At 35.8% G+C, this 21,847-nt stretch overlaps 1 protein-coding gene across 1 annotated transcript in view; it reads right to left on the reverse strand.

Annotated features, from left to right (window-relative positions):
* Positions 1 to 21,847, reverse strand: part of KCNH5 (potassium voltage-gated channel subfamily H member 5) — a 511,342-nt gene that overhangs the window by 423,975 nt on the left and 65,520 nt on the right. Inside the window, exons 3-4 of the mRNA XM_043987371.1 lie at positions 18,424 to 18,530; positions 4,251 to 4,379 (exon numbers count right to left, since the gene is read on the reverse strand). Coding sequence (XP_043843306.1) covers positions 4,251 to 4,379; positions 18,424 to 18,530 — 236 coding nt within the window. The remainder of the gene's footprint in view (positions 1 to 4,250; positions 4,380 to 18,423; positions 18,531 to 21,847) is intronic.

Genomic DNA, 21,847 nt, shown 5'->3' on the forward strand with positions numbered 1-21,847 from the left:
ATCCAAGATTTGGGGACAATAAATCACTATTTGACAGAAATTTCTGGGAAAACCAGGAAACCAGTTTGGCAGAAACTAGATATAGACCAACATCTTACACTGTATGCTGGGATAAGGTCAAAATAGACACATGATTTAAACATAAAGGATGGTATCATAAGAAAATTAAGAGAACATGAAATAGTATACCTATCAGATTTACGTATAAAGGAAGAATTTATGACCAAACAAGAGGTAAAGAGCATCATGGGATGTAAGATGGATAATTTTGATCACATCAAACTAAAAAGATTTTGTAGAAACAAAACCTTTGCAGCCAAGATTAAAAGGAAAGCAAGAAACTGGGAAGAGGGGGAATTTTATAGCAAGTGTCTCAGATAAAGGCTTCATTTCTCAAATATATAGTGAACTGGGTAAAATTCAAAAGAATACAAGTCATTCCCCAATTGATAAATGGTTAAAGATATAAGCACAGTTTTCAGAAGATATCAAAGATATCAGGGGGCAGTTAGGTGGTGCTGTGAATAAAGCACTGGCCCTGGATTCAGGAGGACTTGAGTTCAAATCCAGCCTCAAACACTTGACACTTACTACCTGTGTTACCCTGGGCAAGTCACTTAACACCCATTGCCCTGCAGGAGGAGGAGCAGAAGAAGAAGAAGAAGAAGAAGAAGAAGAAGAAGAAGAAGAAGAAGAAGAAGAAGAAGAAGAAGAAGAAGAAATCAAAGCTATCTCCAGTCATAAAATTCTCTAAATCACAATTGATTAGAGAAATTCAAATTAAAGCAACTCTCAGGTACCCAACAAATTGGGTAATGTGACAGAAAAGAAAAATGACAAATTTTGGAAGGGGTGTGGAAAAATAGGGACACTAATGCATTATTTATGAAATTGTTAACTGATTCAACCATACTGGAGAGCAATTTAGAACTATGCCCAAAGGGCTATAAAACTGTATACCCTTCAGCCCAGTAATACCTCTACTAGGTTTATACCCAAAAAAGATCAGAGAAAAAGGAAGACAATCTATATGTACAAAAATATAATAACTCTTTGTGATGGTGAAGAATTGGAAATGAAGGGGATGCCCATCCATTGGGGAATGACTAAAGAAGTTGTGGTGTATGATCATGATGTAATGCTATGAGAAATGATTAACAGAATGCCTTCAGAAAACCTGGGAAGACTTACATGAACTGATGCAAAGTGAAATGAACAGAACCAGAACAGTTTACATAGTAACAACCATGAACTATGAATGACTTAGCTATTCTAAGAAACACAATGATTCAAGACTATTCCAAAGGATTTATAGTGAAAAATACTGTCCACATCCTGAGAAAGAACTGATGGATTCTGAATGCAGATTGCCTCTTTTTAAAAATTTTCCTTATTATTTTTTTTTGGGGGGGGGTCTGTGTTTTCTTTTGCAACATGGCTAATAAGGATTTTTTGTATGATTTCACAAGTAAAACCTATATCAAATTGATTACCTTCTCAAGGGGGTGGAGAGAGAATTTGGAAATCAAAATTTTTGAAAATTAATGTTATTTTTCCCTGTAATTGAAAAAATAAAGTAAGATTTAAAAAGAAAGCAAGAAATACAGGGTGTTCCTAAGTAGCACCAGTTTGGGAATTGTATCTTTGGTAACCCTGAGTTTGAGAACTTGGGTACTCAGCTCCTGGAAAGAGAGCAGTTACTAAGTGATGTAAGGCTTTTGGAGAGAAAACATCCCAGAATCCAATCTTCTAATGAGAAGATATAGAAGTGTTCTTACGTAGAACTATCCCCTTAAGAAGAGAATCACATACATTTCCACAGGAAATGGAGATTCAGCAAAACTATACTATGGTATAAGGCAGAAAAAAAATATGCTTTGCCTTCCTTTATTTACCATGAATTATCAGAATGGTGCAAGTCTGATTGGAAGGGTGCTACCTCTCTAAAACCCCAAATTTCTTTTATTTGGAAAGGGAGAGGGATACAGGCCTTTAGTTTAGTACCATAAGGTCTCTGGTAAAACTGAGACTTACTAGAATTTCAGTGGATTGTCCACATAATGAATCCAAGTCTGTTTCCCTTTTTTTTTTTTTTTTTTGGTGAGGCAATTGGGGTTAAGCAACTTGCCCAGGGTCACACAGCTAGTTAAGTGTCAAGTGTCTGAGGTCAGATTTGAACTCAGGTCCTCCTGAATCCAGGACCAGTGCTCTATCCACTGTGCCACCTAGCTTCCCCTTGTTTCCCTTTCAAAGAGAATTCAAACTATAAAATAATGCTATAATTCTGGAGAATTGTACAGAGCCTTGGGAGAAGGTGGAATTCAATTGATGGAGATGAAATGAGCTGACTGTTTAGAGATTACCATGAGTCCCTCATGCATTTTTCTACAAGATGAAATAAAGACTATTTCTGTACATGATTTATGTTTTATTGCCCTAAAAACTTGCATTGATACTGAGGATTCTTTTACTTGCATGTGTGGAAACCTAGATAAAAACTCTAACAAGTAATTCTATATAGAGCACAATAAGTCAAAGACAGTAATTTGGGGACAAGGAAAAAGGCCAAGATCCAAGCCTCTCCATATAAACCCTGAGTTTGGAAGCCTAGGCCATGGCTCACATGATAGACTATGATATATGATAAATGAATTAGAGAGATACAAAATCATGTACCACATAAAGTTTGGTGGGGTAGAACATATGGAGACATTTCCTACTATGAATGTTATGACTAATATGTTTTTGTTTTGTTTTGTTTTTGCAGGGCAATGGGGGTTAAGTGACTTCCCCAGGGTTGCACAGCTAGTAAGTGTCAAGTATCTGAGGCCAGATTTGAACTCAGGTACTCCTGAATCCAGAGCCGGTGCTTTATCCACTGCACCACCTAGCTGCCCCCACTAATATGTTTTAAGATTATTACAATTCTATCCTCTTTATTATGCCACCTGAACCTGCTTATCAAAGAAAAAAGTAAACTGCTCATAGGTTATTGAACTTTAATGCTTTTAAATCCATACTCCATCTTCTAGTTCATTAGGCCCACATACTAATGATAAGTTATGGAAAACCAGAGAAAGATGACATATAATTCCAGAAAGTTAACATTTTTTAAGGAACACAAAAATTAATTGTTCTACAAAGTGACTTTGTAATGACCAGTGATATGTAACATCCCCCTCACCTTTCTTAAATATTCACTACCACAGCATATGTCAAAGACTGAGCTAGTATCTCAGTTAGATGGTACAATGCTAGCTCACATCTCAGGAAAAGGCAGTTGTAACATTTTAGTTGAAATTTCAGTATGAAACAAAATCAATGCTTTGGTTCCAAACTGGGGGCAGGTGGAAGAAATAAGAAGGCTAGAGATGCAAGGTATGAAGAAAAGACAATGTTTGTCAAATGCAAAAGAACAAATTTGCTGGAGAAAGCCATTTCATTTTCAATCTAAGGTTATTAAAAGCAACTTATCATAAAAACTACTTTTATGAGTATTTGACTATGTCCTTTTTATATGAGATCCATTTCTAATCTAAGCACAAGCCAGTCAGAGAGAAATGAGAATGAAAATGAAAGGAGAAAAGAAAAAAAGAAAAGCTTTTTTAATAATTATTGGAACTCCTGCAACTGGTGTTCTACAGTGGTCTCATTGAATGACACTGGTGACTCAATTTTATACTCCAGAACAAGAAGAATGGACAGTCACAATTTTGGTATTTTTCTACTTTTATTTTTTTATTATAAAAAGTTATCTTTTCAACCTGTTCAGACTGAATCTAACATATTTCCTCTTAACAAAGCCACCCATATACAGAAAAAAGTGAGAGGAGATTAGAGAGAATCATGCAATCAATATAAAACCTTAATTACTTTATGGGTGCTGAAGCCTATTCTTAAAGATTTCTAGGGAAGCAACTTTTGAAACTCCCTAATATCCATCTGGATTTTATTAACCCTTAAAGTTACAAAATCCTTCTTTAGATCTTATCTCAACCTTTCCTCTAATAATTCAAATTATTTTCTTTATTGTTCCACATTTGGCATGGTGGTATGCTTTAATTATAGACAGGAAAATGAATATGATGGTGCCTTTGGGTGAAAGGAAATATGAATTTAGATCACTATTAACTACCACTACCACAGCTGCACTTCTTTGGCCCTTCAGAAAATGGATTTAGTGACAAACATTAAATGGGTAATTAGGTGGAAGCCCACAATTTAACAGTAATAAATCCATTCAAAGTTACCTTTTGTAGAATCATCTTCTATTGGCTGCTTGAACAAGGTAATATCCTTAAAAGTACACAGGAACAAGACCACTTTTTCATGTTCATTTCTTATTGGTGCGATTTGCATATAGAACCAAACAGGGGTTCCTGTAACAAAAATAACGTTGATAAATGATAGGTAGAATAGAATAAATAATAGGTAGACAGAATAATAAACTGGTGGAGATAGAGAAGTGGAGAGATATGATAGATAGACAGATAGATATATAGACAGATGAATGGATGGACAGATGGATAGATGTACACATGGAGAGACAGAGACAGAAAGACAGAGAGATGCGGTAGATAAATATGGATAAAGAGAGCTACAGAGAGAAATATAGAGAGAACTATATAATGTATAATTTCCTAAATGCTGTTGATTACTTTCTTCTCTTTCTTTTTCCTTAAAGGAAAAATACAATTTAAATATGGTATTTTGATTGCTTCAAAGAAACCAGAAGTATCTGTTCTTTGTGGATCAAATTTGTAGTTAACCAGCAATCAAGAAGCATTTATGAAGGATGTATCTGTGCTTTGCACATTTAGAAGAGTCCTACATGGGATTACCAAATTATATAATCACCCCACTACAAATTTTTTTCAAGTAAGAAACACCCAAATTCTAAGCTGAGACAATGAAGGCCATTCTAGTACCATACTATTATTAGGTTGATATACTTATTTCTGTTATTTCATCTCCCTTACTCTATTTTTTTAAGCTTCTGCAAATTATTTTATTAATATATATTCTCAAGTTTCCCATTATAGTTAAATATCCAATACTATAAGCAGTTGACAAAATAAGCCTAGAGGCAAAGTATTTTACCTCGAATATCAGAATATTATTCATTTCATTAAACCATTAAATATGTCATAGTTCTTCAGAGAGAATGTTTATAGTGGAACCTGAAACATAAAACAAAACTTAAAGGCTTTTCTCCAATAAGGAGTCTCTCAGGCATATTTTAAGATCATACAGAATTCCTTTATGAATACAACAATAGAGATATCTCAGAGATTTTCTGATTGTTAATGTTAAGCAAGGCAAAAATCAAGGAATGTATGCTTGCTAAAGGTATATACCATTGTCAAAGAAGATACACAGTGCCTAAATTGAAAGCTATTCCATATATAGACAGAACTCTCCAGTTTTTGTTTTTGGGTGATACTGCACTGATTACATTAAGTCCCAGAAGATTATAGCAACTTCTCAATGAGGTTAGTTTTATTCATTTTTAATATAGTATTTTATTATTTTCTAGTTACATGTAGAGAGAGTTTTCAACATTTGTTTCTATAACATTTCTAGTTTCAAATCTTTCTCCCTCCCTCCCTCCCTCCCCCCTTCCCAAGACATCAAGCAATATGATTTAGGTTATATATGTACGATCACATTAAACATATTTCTGCATCAGTCATGCTGTAAAAGAAGAATCAGAGAAAAATGGAAAAACATCATAAAAGGAAAACAAGAAAAGTAGCAATAGTATGGTACAATCTGCATCTAGATTCCACAGTTTTTTGGGTTTTGGGTTGTTTTTTTGTTGTTTTGAATTTAGAGAGCATTTTCCCTCATGAGTCCTTTGAAACTATCTTGAACCATTGTGTTGCTGAGAAGAGTCAAGTCTATCACAGCTGATAAACACACAATGTTGTTGATACTGTGTACAATGTTCTCTTAGTTCTGCTCATCTCACTCAGCATCATTTCATGTAAGTCCTTCCAGGTTTCTCTGAAATCCACCTGCTTATCATTTCTTCACATGGATTTCTTTTTTAAAAGCTTTGTGTTCTACATTTTCTTCCTTCCTGCCTCCTCAATCCTACCTATGAAATTAAGCAATTCAATATAAGTCATACATGTGCAGTTATGCCAAGAATCTTCACATTACTCAAGTTGTGAAAGAAAATAGACAGAATAACTTTAGCAAGAGGAACTAACAAATTAAATTATACTTCAGTCTGTATTAAAATACCATCAGTTCTTTCTCTGTTGATGGTTTTCATTTTTCACACATCCTTCTGATAGTGTCCTGCTCATCATTTCTTTCACAGTTACTATTGCTAATTGCATTACCCTTCATCCTATTCCCTCCCCTTAATATTTCCTCTATTTTTTAAAATCTCCTTTCACCCTATCCCTCCTCAAAAGTGTGTTGATTTTTACTGCTCCCTCCCCCAATCTGCCCTCCCTTCCTTCACTTCTCCCTGCCTTTTCCCCTTCCCCTCCCACTTTCCTTCAGGGCAAAATATATTAATATACCCACTTGAGTGTTTATGTTATTCCCTGTTTGAGCCAATTCTGGTGAGAGTAAGGCTCACTCACTCCCCCACCCCTTCCCCATTTTCCCCTCCACTCCATAAGCTTTTACTTGTTTCTTTTGAGTTACTTTACACCCTTCCATCTCTCCCTTTCTCTTTCTTCCAGTGCATTCCTCTTACCCCTTAACTTTATTTTGAAGATGTCATCATGGGTCAGCTACGTGATACAGTGGACCCAAAAATCCCCAAGCCCAAATCCAGCTCCAGACATAAGCCACCCCACCCCACCTGCCCTACAAAAAAAACAAAGATAAATGCTTTACATATATCATCCTTTTATATTCAATTCACACCTGTGCCCTCTGTCTAAGTATATTCCTTTCAGCTGCCCTAATACTAAGAAAGGTCTTATGAGTTGGAAGTATTATCTTCTCATGTAAGAATGTAAACAGTTTATCCTTTTAATGTCCCTCATGATTTCTTTTTTCTGTTTACCTTTTTATGCTTCTCTAGGGTCTTGTATTTGAAAGTCAAATTTTCTATTTAGTTTACATCTTTTCATCACAAATACCTGAAAGTTCTCTTTTTCATTGAAGTACTATATTTTCCCTGAAAGATTATATTCAGTTTTGCTGGGTAAGTGATTTTAGGTTTTAGTCCCAGTTCCTTTGCCCTCTGGAATATCATATTCCATGCTGTCTTGTTCTTTAATGTAGAAGCTGCTAGATCTTGTGCTATCCTGATTGTGGCTGCACATTATTTGAATTCCTTCTTTCTAGGTGCCTGCAATATTTTCTCCTTGACCAGGGAGCTCTGGAATTTGAATATAATATTCCTGGAAGTTTTCCTTTTGGGATCTCTTTCAGGAGGTGATCAGTGGATTCTTTCAATTTCCATTTTACCTTCTCCTTCTAGAATATCAGGGCAATTTTCCTTCACAATCTCTTGGAAGATGGTGTCTAAGCTCTTATTTAGGTCACGGTTTTCAGGTAGTCCAATGATTTTCAATTTTTCTCTCATGGATCTATTTTCCAGGTCAGCTGTTTTTCCAAGGAGATATTTCATATTGCCCTCTATTTTTTTATTCATTTGGATTTGCTTTACTGTGTCTTGGTTTCTTATAAAGTCACCAGCTTCCATTTATTCAATCCTAATTCTTAGGCAATTATTTTCTTCAGAGAGCTCTTTAATATCCTTTTCCATTTGGCTTTTCAAGCTGTTGACTTTTTTCTCATGACTTTCCTGCATCACTCTCATTTCTCTTTCCATTCTTTCCTCCTTTTCTCTACATCTTCTTTCTATCTCTCCTACTTTCTCTTTAAAGTCCCTTTTGAGTACTTCCAAGGCCTGAGAAAAATTCATATTTTTTGGAAGCTTTAGATGCAGGAGCTTTAAATTTGTTATTATCTGCTGATGGTGTATTCTCGTCTAGTTTGCCCCCAAAGCAGCCTTTGATGGTATGCTGTGTTTTTTTTCTGATTACTCATATTGATCCCCATTTCTTGGCTTTTAACTCCTTCTTAAAGCGTAGCACTGCTTCCAGGACACACTGTTCCAAGCTGCAGCTTGGCCCAGAGGGTGAATGGGCTTTTTCTCAGCTTGCCTGGGCTGTGAGTAACCATGACCTGCTTTTTCTTTGACCCAGAAACAGAAGTCTGATTGAAATCTGATTCTCTATGGTTGGAAGCTTGGCATGCCTGTGCCCCTCCCCCACTGGGTGGCTGTCCTTCAACTTCGCTTGTTAGTTCAGAACAAGGGCACTCCACCCCAATTCCAGCAGAGACCACAGCTATTACCCCCACTGCTGGACCCCCTCACCAGTCTGCGAGCTGAGCTTCAGAAGAAGTAGCTGAAGATTCAGAGGCTTTGGTTGGAGGTTCTGCCTGCTTGAGGATGGTCCTGCTCCATGCACTGCACTCCTCTCTCAGCCCAAACAGCAGTTGATCCCAGTCACCTAATTAAGCCATCTTTGGCTGGGAAAGATTCTCACTCTGTTCTTATGTGGGTTATGCTGCTCCAAGAGTGTTTTATTGCATTATTTTTGGAGGTACATGGACAGGTTTTCTGGAGCTGGGAGAGTCACAGCTTTTCTTCTGCCATCTTCTCCCTTACTCTATTAAAGTAATATTTGCTTCCTTTGGCATTAATTGCATTTCTTGCATCTCAGCTGCCTACATTCCTCTATAGATAGTATACTTATTTCTTAATTCCTCTTCTAGTACATAGTTTATGTTGGTTTAGTTGGTTGTAAGTCCAAGGTGAGTTCAGTCAAGGAAAGGATTTAGTTTAAAAATTGATGGAAAATCTATTACAGGAGAAAACATTACAAGAAATATAGTGAGGATGGGAAAGGGGATTCAATACCTATCAAAAAGTTTGCCTGAAGACTGAGATGTGTATAGACAAAATGCAGGGGATGAAATAGAGGAGATATAGCAGGTGGCATGCTGGACTGTAACCTTAAAACAAAAAATAATTAAAAGTTAATATAGAAAGCAAAAGGAAACCATGGAAAGGCTTTGAAACAGCAATAATATGGTTAAAGAGATGTATGAAGTAAATTATTTTTGTTTCCATATTTTAGATGCACATGGTAGGAGGGAAACAGTTTACAAGAGCCAAAGGGGAGGGACCCATGAGGTTTTGGGAATTCAAGTGTGAGATCAATAAAAACTGAGCCAAATATTTGGTTGTAAGCAGAATTATGGAGAAATAGGGAGGAAAGGAGAGAACAAAAGGGTCTGAAAAGAGTTTCAATATAGATGAAGTCCTCAAAGAAAGAAGAAAGAAGCTATAGTATTTGGAAAAAGCTTCAGGAAAGAAATAATAATGGAGTTTTCATCATATCTAATTTGAGTTGATAGCAAGAAATTCAAACATCTGTCTATTACCTAAGAAACAGAAAATGGAGGAAAAGAAGATCAACAGTAGATGTGAAAAATCTTTTAAATAAAATGGATGTTAAAGCAATGGAATAGGTAAGATTTATCAGAGAAAATGAAGAGATATGGCCATAGTCTATGGCAGGGGTGGAGATAATAAGGAGAAGGTACCTTCAAAGAGGTTCGTTCCTAACTGCTCAACACAGCGGTTGGATCTGCCTCCCTAGAGCTCAAAGTATAAGAAAGGATTCAAATCAGGATGTAAAGGAATTACAACCTCTACCAACTCTATCATTTTGTCACCAGTCTTATCATCTATCCAAATTTGTACCTCTCCTATCCTTTAGAAGTTACCTTTCAATAGCCTAAAATTCCTCTTTTTCACCCCTAGTTCCTTTTATCCCCCTCACACTGATTCAATGGCTTTTATCATGCCAACTTAAGTAAATACAGTATCTTTCATTTTTTTGTAGTATCTTTAATTTTTGACAGTTTTACTTATTATTTTCCATTTCAAATAGAATTGCACACATGGAATATTTGATTTGTCACCACTTCTTCCTTTAGCATTGTTTATTTATATTTTATCAATTTTTTACTTCATCTCATAAACATATTTGTACTAGACCTGTGATTTCTTTATTGTTGCATATTTATCATTGGCAGATAGGTGGTACAGTGGATAGATTGCTGGGACTGAGGTCTGGAAGACCTCCAGTCAAATCTGGACTCAGATACTAACCATGTGGCCTTGAGCAAGTTACTTAAATCTCTCTTTCATTATTTCCCTATCTGTAAAATGAGGATAATAACAGCACCCACCTTCTAGGGTTGTTGTGAGGATTCAATGAGATAATATTAGTAAAGTGTTTTACAAACCTTAAAGTACTCTACAAATGGTAACTACTATTATTGTAATATTAATTAACATTACTATTATAAAGGCAATTCTGATGAGGAAACTTCCTCTGTCAACAAACATCAGCATCTGCTCAGGAATTTAGAGACAGAGAACTGCCCAGGGCACTGAGAATTTAAGTTCCAGATAATCACACATCAGGTTTGGGTCAAAGGCATTAATTGAATACAAAGCTTCTTAACTCTGAAATGAATTCTCTGTTCAATATGCTGTGATGCCTCTTGGAAATGTTAGATTAAACTTCAAATAATCATGAATATATGGGCACTTTGCCAAATTTAAGCTATAAACATATTTGAATATTCCATAACTTGCTCATGTTGTAAAAACAATTATTATGCCATGAACACTAAAACTCAAATCAAAATAATGAGATATTTTATATAAATTTTAACAACTGGCTTTCTCTAATGAATCTATTTTTTATATTTGACAATTTGATTGTTCCAAGGTTTGGGGGACATTATTACATTTAAAAAAGCCCTATTAACTATGACTCTGAATAGGGAGGATAAGCTGGACAAGTGTTCCAACTAAGAACTAACTTCCCTACTACTGAAAATCATTGCCACAGTCACCACAGCTGAAAGAATAAGAGCTAATTTATCCTATAGATCTAGAGCACTGCATTATATAGTTATGGGCTTGGAGACAGAAATACCTAGGTTTGAATCCTGACTCAAACATCCTACTAGCTGTATGACCCTGACTTAGAAACAGTAAGACTCATGTTAAAATCTTGTCTCCCCGACTATTCTGGGTGAGTATGACCCTGAACACTTCTATTAGATGAGCCATACAGGAAAAATTAGTTGCCTCCTTCAGCCTCAGTGTCCTCATCTGTAAAAGCAAGATAAAAATAGTACCCACTACCCAGTGATATGAGGATCAAATGAGATAACATTTGTAAAACTCTTTGAGGGGCAGCTAGGTGGCGCAGTGGATAGAGCACCGGCCCTGGATTCAGGAGTTCCTGAGTTCAAATCCGGCCCCAGACACTTGACACTTAACACTTACTAGCTGTGTGACCCTGGGCAAGTCACTTAACCCCAATTGCCTCACTAAAAAAAAAAAAACAAAAAAAACAAAAAAAAAACCTCTTTGAAAGCCTTAAAGTACTATATTAATACTAGCTATTATTGGTTATTTTGTAATATACATTCTACCACTGCCACCAACCAATGGTGATTTCCCTGACCTCTTCTTGGCACAAGCATGCTACTTATTGGCACTTCCCTATGAGAAATTCCACATTAATTACTAATAGCATGACAGTCAACTAGTCACTTCCCCATCCTGACCTTCATTTTGGTCATCTATAATAGAAAGAGTTAGAATATATGATCTGTTAAATCACTTCTTACTGTAAAATCATGATGACATAAATCAAAATTTGGATTGCTAAAATCATCAAGATCTCTGATGCCAGAAGTAAAAATATGAATGGAGTTAAGGATTGATTTCTGAAATGCTGTTTTCTACAGCTTATCAGATGGTAAGTTGAAGTTAATATGACATCTATCACTGGAACACTTCTATCACATGACACATATAGGAAAGATTTGTTGCCTTCACATGATGGGTAAGATAGGTACCTAGGACAGCAACCCCAAGACTATATAAATAGTATGCTTACTATTTATACACTTATAATAATTAGATACTATGTTAACAATATTTAAATATGCAATCATATCTGAAATACTCTGCGGAGTTACAAAGGAAGAAAAGCATCTTTATATTGTCACCAATGTTCCTCAAATCAGGAAACTAGGCTTGAGTATCAAGCTCTTTGAAGAGTAATTCACCTCTGAGTATTATGTACTATGAATGATCCCTACTAATGAAGAAGCTGAGGCTAGTGAACTGGTCAAGCTCTGGAGTTCTGAGCTGCAGTAGGGCTTAAGGCAACCATGTATCTAAGAAGAAGTCAATTTAGTTTTTCCAGGATGTGAACAAATCAAAGAATCAAACAATAAACACTTTGAGAAATTGCTCAGTAGAGCACAAAACATCAATGGAATGGTCCTACCTATTTTATTGAAAACTTCCTACCCTTTTTCCTTCATTTTTGTTTTCACTGAAAACCCTCTGAATTCTCTTCCCATAAAAATATTTAAGTGAAGAAAGGTTTGGATCCATCTTCTGGAATGAAGAAGATAAATAGTACAGATATCAATAGCATTTGTAAATAAAGATGTATAATGGCTCAGAAATTCTTTTTAATGAAAGCCAAGAGGCAGTATTTTATGATTCCCAGATGAAAATAACAACTTTAGCCACAACAAAGGAAAATATACACTCAAGAGTTGTTCCTATCTATACCTTTACTAGATTAGATTACTGATTATAGAGGTTGTCATTGGGAGTTCTTTGACTCTAAAACAGTGTATTTTTGTTGTTTTGGTTTTTTTGTTTTGTTTTGTGGGGCAATGGGTATTAGGTGACTTGCCCACGGTCACACAGCTAGTAAGTGTCAAGTGTCTGAGTCAGATTTGAACTCAGGTCCTCCTGAATCCAGGGCCAGTGTTTTATCCACTGTGCCACCTGGCTGCCCCCTCAGTGTATTTTTAATAAAAATGAATAGCCCTATTAATTTTAGGTATGAGTGCAGGACATGACCCTTCCCAAGAATAGTCAAAGATGAGAATGTTGCATTGTAAAGGAAGATAATAGTGAATCATATCATTCTGAGCATGCTCGTTTGACATTTTTGTCTTGTTTAGTTTCAAATTTAATGTATTGCAGCTGAGAGGAGTACACATTTTGATAAATCAAAAGACATAGGCTATTTCTTTTCTAACATAGTGAGTTTGTTGATATCAATGAAAGTTGAAAAGCTTAGACATAAAGAATAGACATTATTTTCCTCAGGTCCTTTACAAATCTCTTTAAAGGCAGCTAATATTATATCTTGTGTTTTGCTATGAAAGGCTTTTAAGAACTTAAGGAAATAAAACTGAACATTTTATACTTTGGAAGGAAATATAAAATAGCAAAACATGAAGAGAGGGCATAGCAGCCACCTAGAAACTCAGCCATGTGACCAGATATAATTAACAAATAACAAGTAAGCCCTGTCTCAGTTCTACCTTCTAGAGACAGATGAAAGCATCAAAAAGACATAAAAGTATAATTCCCTTGAGGGAAAGAACTATTTGCTGTTCATCTTTTTATCCTATGAAGGGCTTAACTCAATGTCTTGTCCATGTTATATGCTCATCATATTGGTTGAATAAAATTCTAATTTTGCTTCAAACCTATATGCAGTTTTGATTGGGCCTCAACTTTTATATATGTTAAATAGTTAACATGCAATTATAGTGTCATGTATATTTACATGTATGCCCATAAGCTTTGCCTCAATATATCAATATTTCTTTTCTTTTTAAAATAAAACTGGTTTATCTGTTTTGATAAAGTGCCCTGAGTACCTTGACAAATATGTGGATTTATGATAAGACACAAGTAGTTAGCCTAGTATTTAAAAACATTAAGACCCTTGCTACTGGAATAAAAACTGACTTTTTAATTGGACCAATGAATGGGTACAACCACATTGGAAGTTATTTGGAATTGTCCATTAAAATTTATTGAATATTGAATGCCCTCTGACACAGCTAAATCATTGGTAGGCCAAAACTAGAAACTAAAAGGATGCTTATCAATTGAGAAATAGCTGAATAAATCGTGGCATTATGAATGCAGTAGAATACTATTGTGCTGCAAATAATGTGGAAATAAATTTCAAAAAGATATGGAAAGATTTGTATGAACTGATACAGAGAGAAATAAGAACTAAGAAAATTTATATTATACCATCATTATTATAAAAATGAATAATTTGAAAGCTTTTCTAAATCGATACAGTGTGAAATGGACAGAAGAATAATTTATGCCATAACACCACAATTAAGCCAAACAACATCAAAACCTAGAAGAACTATAATCAATGCAATGATCATACAACATACTATTCACCTCCTGACAGAGATGATGTATTTAGGGTGCAAAAAGAAAGACATATTTTTGAACACAGTCAATGAGGGAATTTGTTTGGCTTAACTGTACATATATGTTACAGGGAATTTTTCTTTTCTTTCAATGGGATGGAAACAAGAAGGGAAAGTAGATTTTTGTTCATTAAAAATCAAAACTTTTAAAAATAGAGTTTGAGGAGACTACAGGTTTGAAATGTTGCATTGTTAGTTTTACTTAGTTGTTTTATTTCCCAAAATAATTCCAGTAATCTGGAAATGTTTGTAATGTAAAAATAAAATGTCAATAAAACAATAGCACTTAATTTGATTGGTCTTCCTTAGGAGGTCAAGTTGGAAAAGGTCAGTAGTTAGAACAATTTTCATGACCCCATTACAAGAGAAAAGGATGACACCTATATTTTGTTGTTCATATTATAGTAAAGGAAACATCAGAGATAAATGTGCAGCAAAAGTAAACAAAAGATGACCCAGAGTCTAATTAAGTGCACGGTAAAACAGAGACTTTTGTTATAAGGGTTTTAGTATAGTTATTGCAAGCTATATAAAGAGAGGGATTCTTTAATATATCATTATGACACCTGAGAATTTCCCAAGGGTACTTTCCTAAATCTAGAGAATGATTTTGTCTCATTCAAAATCAACTGAAGTGTCAAAATACTTTTCAAAAATAATCTGTTAGTTGATTTACTTACTCATTTGTTCAATTTTTTTTGGTTCATTTATTTTTTGAGAGTATTTTTCCATATTCCACTGAGATTGGAAGTGTAGAATCCATCACCAATACTGATCAGTGCAGAAATTTTAACCCACTTTCCAAACTGGGCCAGTTAGTTCATTCTTGGGAAACCTAGTTATCCTCATCTGACCCACTTCCTTGAGAATAACCACACTGGTGTCAGACTTAATGCGGACACCTGATGGATTTTAGCTCTACTGCAGCTCAGAACTTTTGAACTCAAGCAACCCACTAGGCTCAGCCTCCCCAGTAGCAGGCATGTCTAGTATGCCAAAATACTTTGAAAGAAAACATAGGCTTTCTTTTTTTTTATTTTTACCTATAAAGTAAAGTCTTGGACTAGATTATTTTAAGGGTTCTTCTGGTCCTAAATAAGAAAATTTGGTAACTGTGATATATAATATATAACTCTGATGTTTTTGCAATGTGAATACACTATGCATTTCATTAGTGAGGAAGCTCACAAAGGACTAGGTATATTCCAAATAATTTGAGCCCTGTAGCATCTAGTATTTTTGCCAAACTAGTTGATCTTTTTTAAAAAATTCATTTATTTTATTTTTAACTTATGGAATAAAACCAGAATTTCCATAATATAATATAATTTTAAAAGTTTATTGCATGAGAAACTTCAAATCTATTATATACAACTTGGTATTCCTTTTAAATATATAATAAAGTTATAATGTAAATTCTTTTTTTTCCTTTTTTCTTCCCTCCCCCCACCCAAGAGATGGCTACCACTAGATACAGATATATGTGTACATATGTATATAAATGTTTATGTATGTATGTATAGGCAAAATCATTGTATACAAACTTCTTTTTAGCAATCCTTTCTTTGGATGCAGATAGTGTCTTCCTTCATATGTCCTTTGTAGTTAATTTGGGTATTTATAACAATCAAAATTACTTGTGCACTCAAAGTTGTTCTTAAAACAATATTGCTGTATACAACTTTCTTTTGTTGCTGCTCATTTCACTCTTAATTATTTCCTGCAAGTCTATCTATATTGTTTTTTCTAAGATCATCAAGCTAATTTCTTATAGCACAGAGTAGTCCATCACAATCACCTACTACAACTTGTTCAGGCATTCCCCAATTGGTGAACATCCTCAACTAGAATTTCTAAGTAAGTTTAATTAAGGAGCAGCCAGGTGGCACAGTGGATAGAGCACTGGCCCTGAAGTTGGAAGGACCTGAGTTCAAATCTGATCTCATACACTCACTAGCCATGTGACCCTGGGCAAGTCACTTAACCCTGATGGCCTTAAACTTCCAGAGCCATCTCCAGTCTTCCTTATTTATATGCTGCCCATTGTCATGGTCTTCTTCAAGAATGAAGGACAAACAGCAGCAGCAGCACCAACAATGAATTTCACCCTCTGGGCAAAAGGACTGTTCCAAAAGAGATCAGAGGTGGAAGATACCATTGAAGTCATCTAATCAAACCCTCTCATTTTATAGATGAGGAAACTAAGGCCCAGAGAAGTTAAATAATTGTCCAAAGTCATACAGGCATTAAGCATCAGAGGCTCGATTCAAAACCAGGTGCCTTGACTCCAAGTTCAACATTGTTTCCACCATATTACAATGCTTCTTGGCTTTGACATTATGGAAGTTCATGGTCTGGATTTGTCTTCATAGGTAGAAAGTAATGAGGTGAACTAGTACAAGTAGTTACTGTGACTATTATGTAACAGATGCTAATGAAAACCAGTCTCAGACTGGTGTACTCCAACTCTTGCTCTGAGATCTCTAATTTCTAATGAGAAAGAATGCCCAGAAAAGAGATAGCTCTTCCCACTTTCATAGCTAGCAATAGTTTATTGATTTGGGTCTCATGATTTCCCTTTCTGATTCAGGTTCCATCATTAAAGAAAGAAGCACTTATTTGAAAATGGGAAGTTTCTTGCATGTGATCTGCAATGACCATATATAAAAGATGCCACTCTAGTCTTGTCAATTATCCAGTGATCATTCAAGCCTAACTGAAAAGATGAATATACCACCAGTCCCTCCTGTTTTCTCATTCAATCACACAAAATGGATTGTCTTCCTGGAACTCAGTGTAAACTAATATTTAGCCATAGTCTTCTAAACAAATACTCTCTTCAATCTTGGATTTCAAATAAAAGTGACAATAATGAGACAGAAGATAGCAGTGTATTCAGGAAAAAAAACCAAAATATTTATATTCTAGGTGTGACAAGCCTAAAATTATCCTAAGATTTCAGCTTGACATAAAGTAATGAGGTGAATCAGTACAAGCAGAAAAAAGATGAGGTGGAGAGGCACATAAAATATCTCACTATACAGAGTCAGTATCATTTGGAAATAAGAATTTGATACTAATGTCAGAGGTCTTCCTCAAATGGTCTATGTGGTGACACATAGAATTCACTATCGATCTGCCATGAAATCCTTATGGATTGTGGCATTGTTTCTAATTGTAAACACAACACACCATCTCAATATAAATCAAACTGTCCTGAACCAGATATTGCAATGTTCACTTCTGTCAGAAATGAAGGACAGAGAAAAAAAGGATTTGTCCTGAGTATGTACGGTGTTTGTCTATGTGTGTACATATGTATGTATATAGATGCATGTGTATATATACACAGAAAGATACAGCTAGTAGAATACATATGCTCACTTATGCTAATAATATTTCCTCCAAACACAACAGGAAATAACTGATGGGGTCAACTTTGCATTATATAGTTCCCCTAATCAATATCTGGCCAACAACCCCCAATGATTAGAAACCCCCAACTATTAGAAACCCCCAACTTCTCTACTGTTCATGGGAAGTTGCAAAGAGGAAAATTTGTGCTACATGCCAAGAAAACTTACTAAAAATTAGAGTTATCCAAAAGTGAAATGGAATTTCCTAGGAGGTTCCTAATGGGTTCTTCCTCATTGGAAGCCTTCAAACAGAAGTGAAAAGCCATTTGTTAGGTACACTTCTTTTTAGTTAATGGATTGAACTAGAGAGTCAATGAAGTCTTTTCCAATGCTGAAATTCTATTAGTCTATCAGCAATATTATCAATAAATTTATTGAGTATAGCTATGTGCCTGGCACTAAGCAAATGGACCATTTAAAGCTGGTCTATATTTCTCCAAGTTCCTAAATTTGCATGGTACTATTTTGTAGTTCAAGCCATTTTCTCCTTCATTATCAGATTTTTGTCAGCCCCTGAAGGGGTGTTAGGGAGGAAATAAATTGCCCCAATTGCCCAGATGTTAGGAGTTAACTAGAGCTAACTCAAATATACTATCAATAAAGGAAGTGGTACATTTTGTTGATAGTGACACAGCTTATACATACTGATAATACATACTGTTTTTCTTGTACAGAAGAACTTCAAAGCAGTTTGACTCATAGTTGTCAAAAGTTTGCCTGACTTTCTCAATGGTCTTCTTGTCTGTCAGTTCCCCATACATAAAACTGGAAAATAAAATAAAATCCATTTAAGCTTTTTTGTTTGTTTCCATATACTATGTAGTCATAGATTAGTTGTATTCATCTTAATCCATATTCAAAACAAGCCAAGACATGTGAAGAACTCCCACAAATAACTAAAACAATTAAACTTCATTTTATTATATATGATACCTCAAGACTGTTTTAATACTTATAAAAGTTACCTCTCTATTCTTATTATAAGAAGAAAGTAGTGACTTGCATACTCATTATCTCCCCCTACCAAGCTCTACCCTATTCCTAATTTTCCTATTACTGTCAAGGACACCATCATCCTTCCAGTCACCCAAGCTTATAACCTAGGTGTCATCCTTGATTCCTCACTTTCTCTCACCCTCCTCTCCACTCTATCAATGCTACCTCCATAACATTTCTCAAATATGTCCCCTCTCCTCTGATCCTGCCACCACTCTGGTACAGGCCCTTCTTACTTCATTCCAGGACTTCTGCAATAGCCTGCTGTTTGATCTTCCTGTCTCAATTTTCTCCCCTTTCAAGCCCAGCCTCCTAATAAAACTGATCTTCCTAAATCACAAATCTATTTTGGTGCCACTATTTAATAAATTCCAGTTGCTTAAATTATCTGTTTGAAATTTAATGCCCTTTATAATCTGACCCCTTCTTAAATTTCCCATTTTGTTAGACCTCATAGTACAGTGACACTGGCTTCCTTGCAGTTCCTCACACAAGGCTCTGGATCTCTCTTGTTTTTTAGTGAGGCAATTGGGTTTAAGTGACTTGCCCAGGGTCACACAGCTAGTAAGTGTTAAATGTCTGAAGCTGAATTTGAACTCAGGTACTACTGACTCCAAGGCCGGTGCTCTGCCCCAGCTCTGGATCTCTTAACCTTACCTAGGCAATTAGGTGAGCTAGGCGGTGCAATGGATAGAGTACTGGGACTGGAGCCAGGGAGATTAACTTAAATCTGACCTCAGACACCTCCAAACTGTGTGGCCCTGGGTCACTCACTTAACCTCTGCCTGCCTCAGTTTCCTCAACTAGAAAATGGGAATAATAATGACACCTACTTCCCAGGATTGTAGTGAGAATAAAATGAGGTAATATTTGTAAAAGGCATTCAGCATTGGGGCAGCTAGGTGGCGCAGTGGTTAGAGCATCGGCCCTGGACTCAGGAGTACCTGAGTTCAAATCCAGCCTCAGACACTTAACACTTACTAGCTCTGTGACCCTGGGCAAGTCACTTAACCCCAATTGCCTCACCAATAAAAAAAAAAAAAAAAAAAAAAGGCATTCAGCACACTGCTTGGCCCATAGTGGGTGCTTAATAAATATTTGTTTCCCCTCTTCCCTGACTCCATACTTTTACATCGGCTGTTGCCCATGCTTGACATTCTCTCGCTACTCATCTCCAGACTCCCCTGGTTTCCTGAAGTCTCCATGAAAATTCCACCTTCTGCAAGAAGGTTTTCCCAACCCCCCTTAATTTTAATGCCTTCCTTATGTAGGTTACCTGAAATTTATCCTGTCTATATCTTGTTTGTTCATAGGTGTTAGGGTGGGGATGGGGCTTTTCTTTATTCCTACTGTTTTATACTGTGCCTAACACAAAAGAGGCCGATTGACTTGATTTGACTTGCCCTTGAATTTGTGGGCATTATCTTAGTATAGATACAAATAAATCTTGTGGAAAGAAAAGGGTAAACTCTTAATTCAGGCACAACTGCAAAGAGAACATGTGATAGCAAGCACAAATTAGAGATTAAGTGGGAACGCTGAACAAAAACCTTAACATTTGCTAATTTTCCAAGAGAACCTCAATAAAGTCTTGATTATTAACATATCAGGAGCTAAAATATAGTCTTTTACCATGCACAAAAAACATTTAAATATCTCTCCAGTACTAAGACTCTTGCTTTCCAAAGTATACTTTCTTATTATCAGCACGTGGCACCCACACAAATGCACTGAGGTATATTCCAAAACAAAAGGATCTCTGTTCTTAGAGGCAAAGATGTTAATTTATAGTGCTTTGCACATAAAAGGTACTTACTATTCTTGTTGAACTGACATGAATTGAATTGAATCATACCTATTATGCAAAATCAATATTTTCCTTTTATATGAAGCATGAGCTGTGGACAATAGCAGTTTATATTAGTTTTGAGTTACCTATTCATTACTTTTTTTTTAAATGGAAAATTTTTAAAATGTTTCCTACCTTATGGGAATGAAAGAGGAAGAGGAGGGTAAAAGAGAAGGTGAAAGAAGAAAAAGAGAAAGGGAAAAGGAGGAGGGAGGAAGGAAGGAGGAAGGGAAAGGAGGAAAGAGGAAAAGGAGGGAGGCAGAAGGGGAGAAGAAAAGGAGGAAAGAGGGAGGAGAAGAAAGAGGGAAGAGGAAGAAAAAGAAGAGAGAGGAGGAAAAAGAAGGAGAGGGAGAAGGAAGAGGAAGGTGGAACAGGGAGGAGGAAGGGGAAAGAATGAAGAGGGAGAAGAAGAAAACAACGAGGAAGAGAGACAAGAAAGGAAGAAGGAGGTAGTGGTGATGGTTGTGTCACAGTGAAGAAGGCAAAAGGATGTTTTATTGTGAATATTATTCTATTCATGTGTTTCTTCCAGAGTCAATTAATAACTATATGTGAATTAATTTTTGCAGGCTGCTATTCCTTTTAAAAGAGGAGAGGGAACAGCTAGGTGCTGCAGTGGATAAAGTACCAGCCCTGGATTCAGGAGGACCTGAGTTCAAATCCAGCCTCAGACACTTGACACTAAGAGCTGTGTGACCCTGGGCAAGTCACTTAACCCTCATTGCCCTGCAAATGAATGAATAAATGAATGAGTGAATGAATGAATAAACAAATAGATACATGAATAAATAAATAGAAGAAAAGGAGAGTTAGAACAATAATGGCCCATTGAAGAGAATGAAATCATTGAAAGGATGGAATAAATTCTTTAATAGGAAAAAAGTTGGGGGGAGGGAGTCTGAAGAGGCAGAGAGGCGTCCAAATTTGTAAGGAAGTTGTGCTGTGAAAGACTATAGCACAGTAAAGGAAAGAAAGTACTGTTGCACTATTGGAGCTATGTATCACATTGAAGGCTCTTTGCAAGTGGATAGAATGGGACTTTCTGATGAGGTGGCAGTTTCCTGTACTACAGAAGGATTATAAAGATATGTAGGTGCTCCCAGAATATAGAATATACAAGAAAAAGAGAAATAATGATGACTGATAATTTCCTAGTCAGAGATACAGAAGTATTCCTATGCCAAATTGACATGAACAATAAGGAAAATACTGTTTTTCTCAGGCATGTATCTGAGTC

Source organism: Dromiciops gliroides, chromosome 2 (genome assembly GCF_019393635.1).
Source record: "Dromiciops gliroides isolate mDroGli1 chromosome 2, mDroGli1.pri, whole genome shotgun sequence".
NCBI lineage: Eukaryota > Metazoa > Chordata > Mammalia > Microbiotheria > Microbiotheriidae > Dromiciops > Dromiciops gliroides.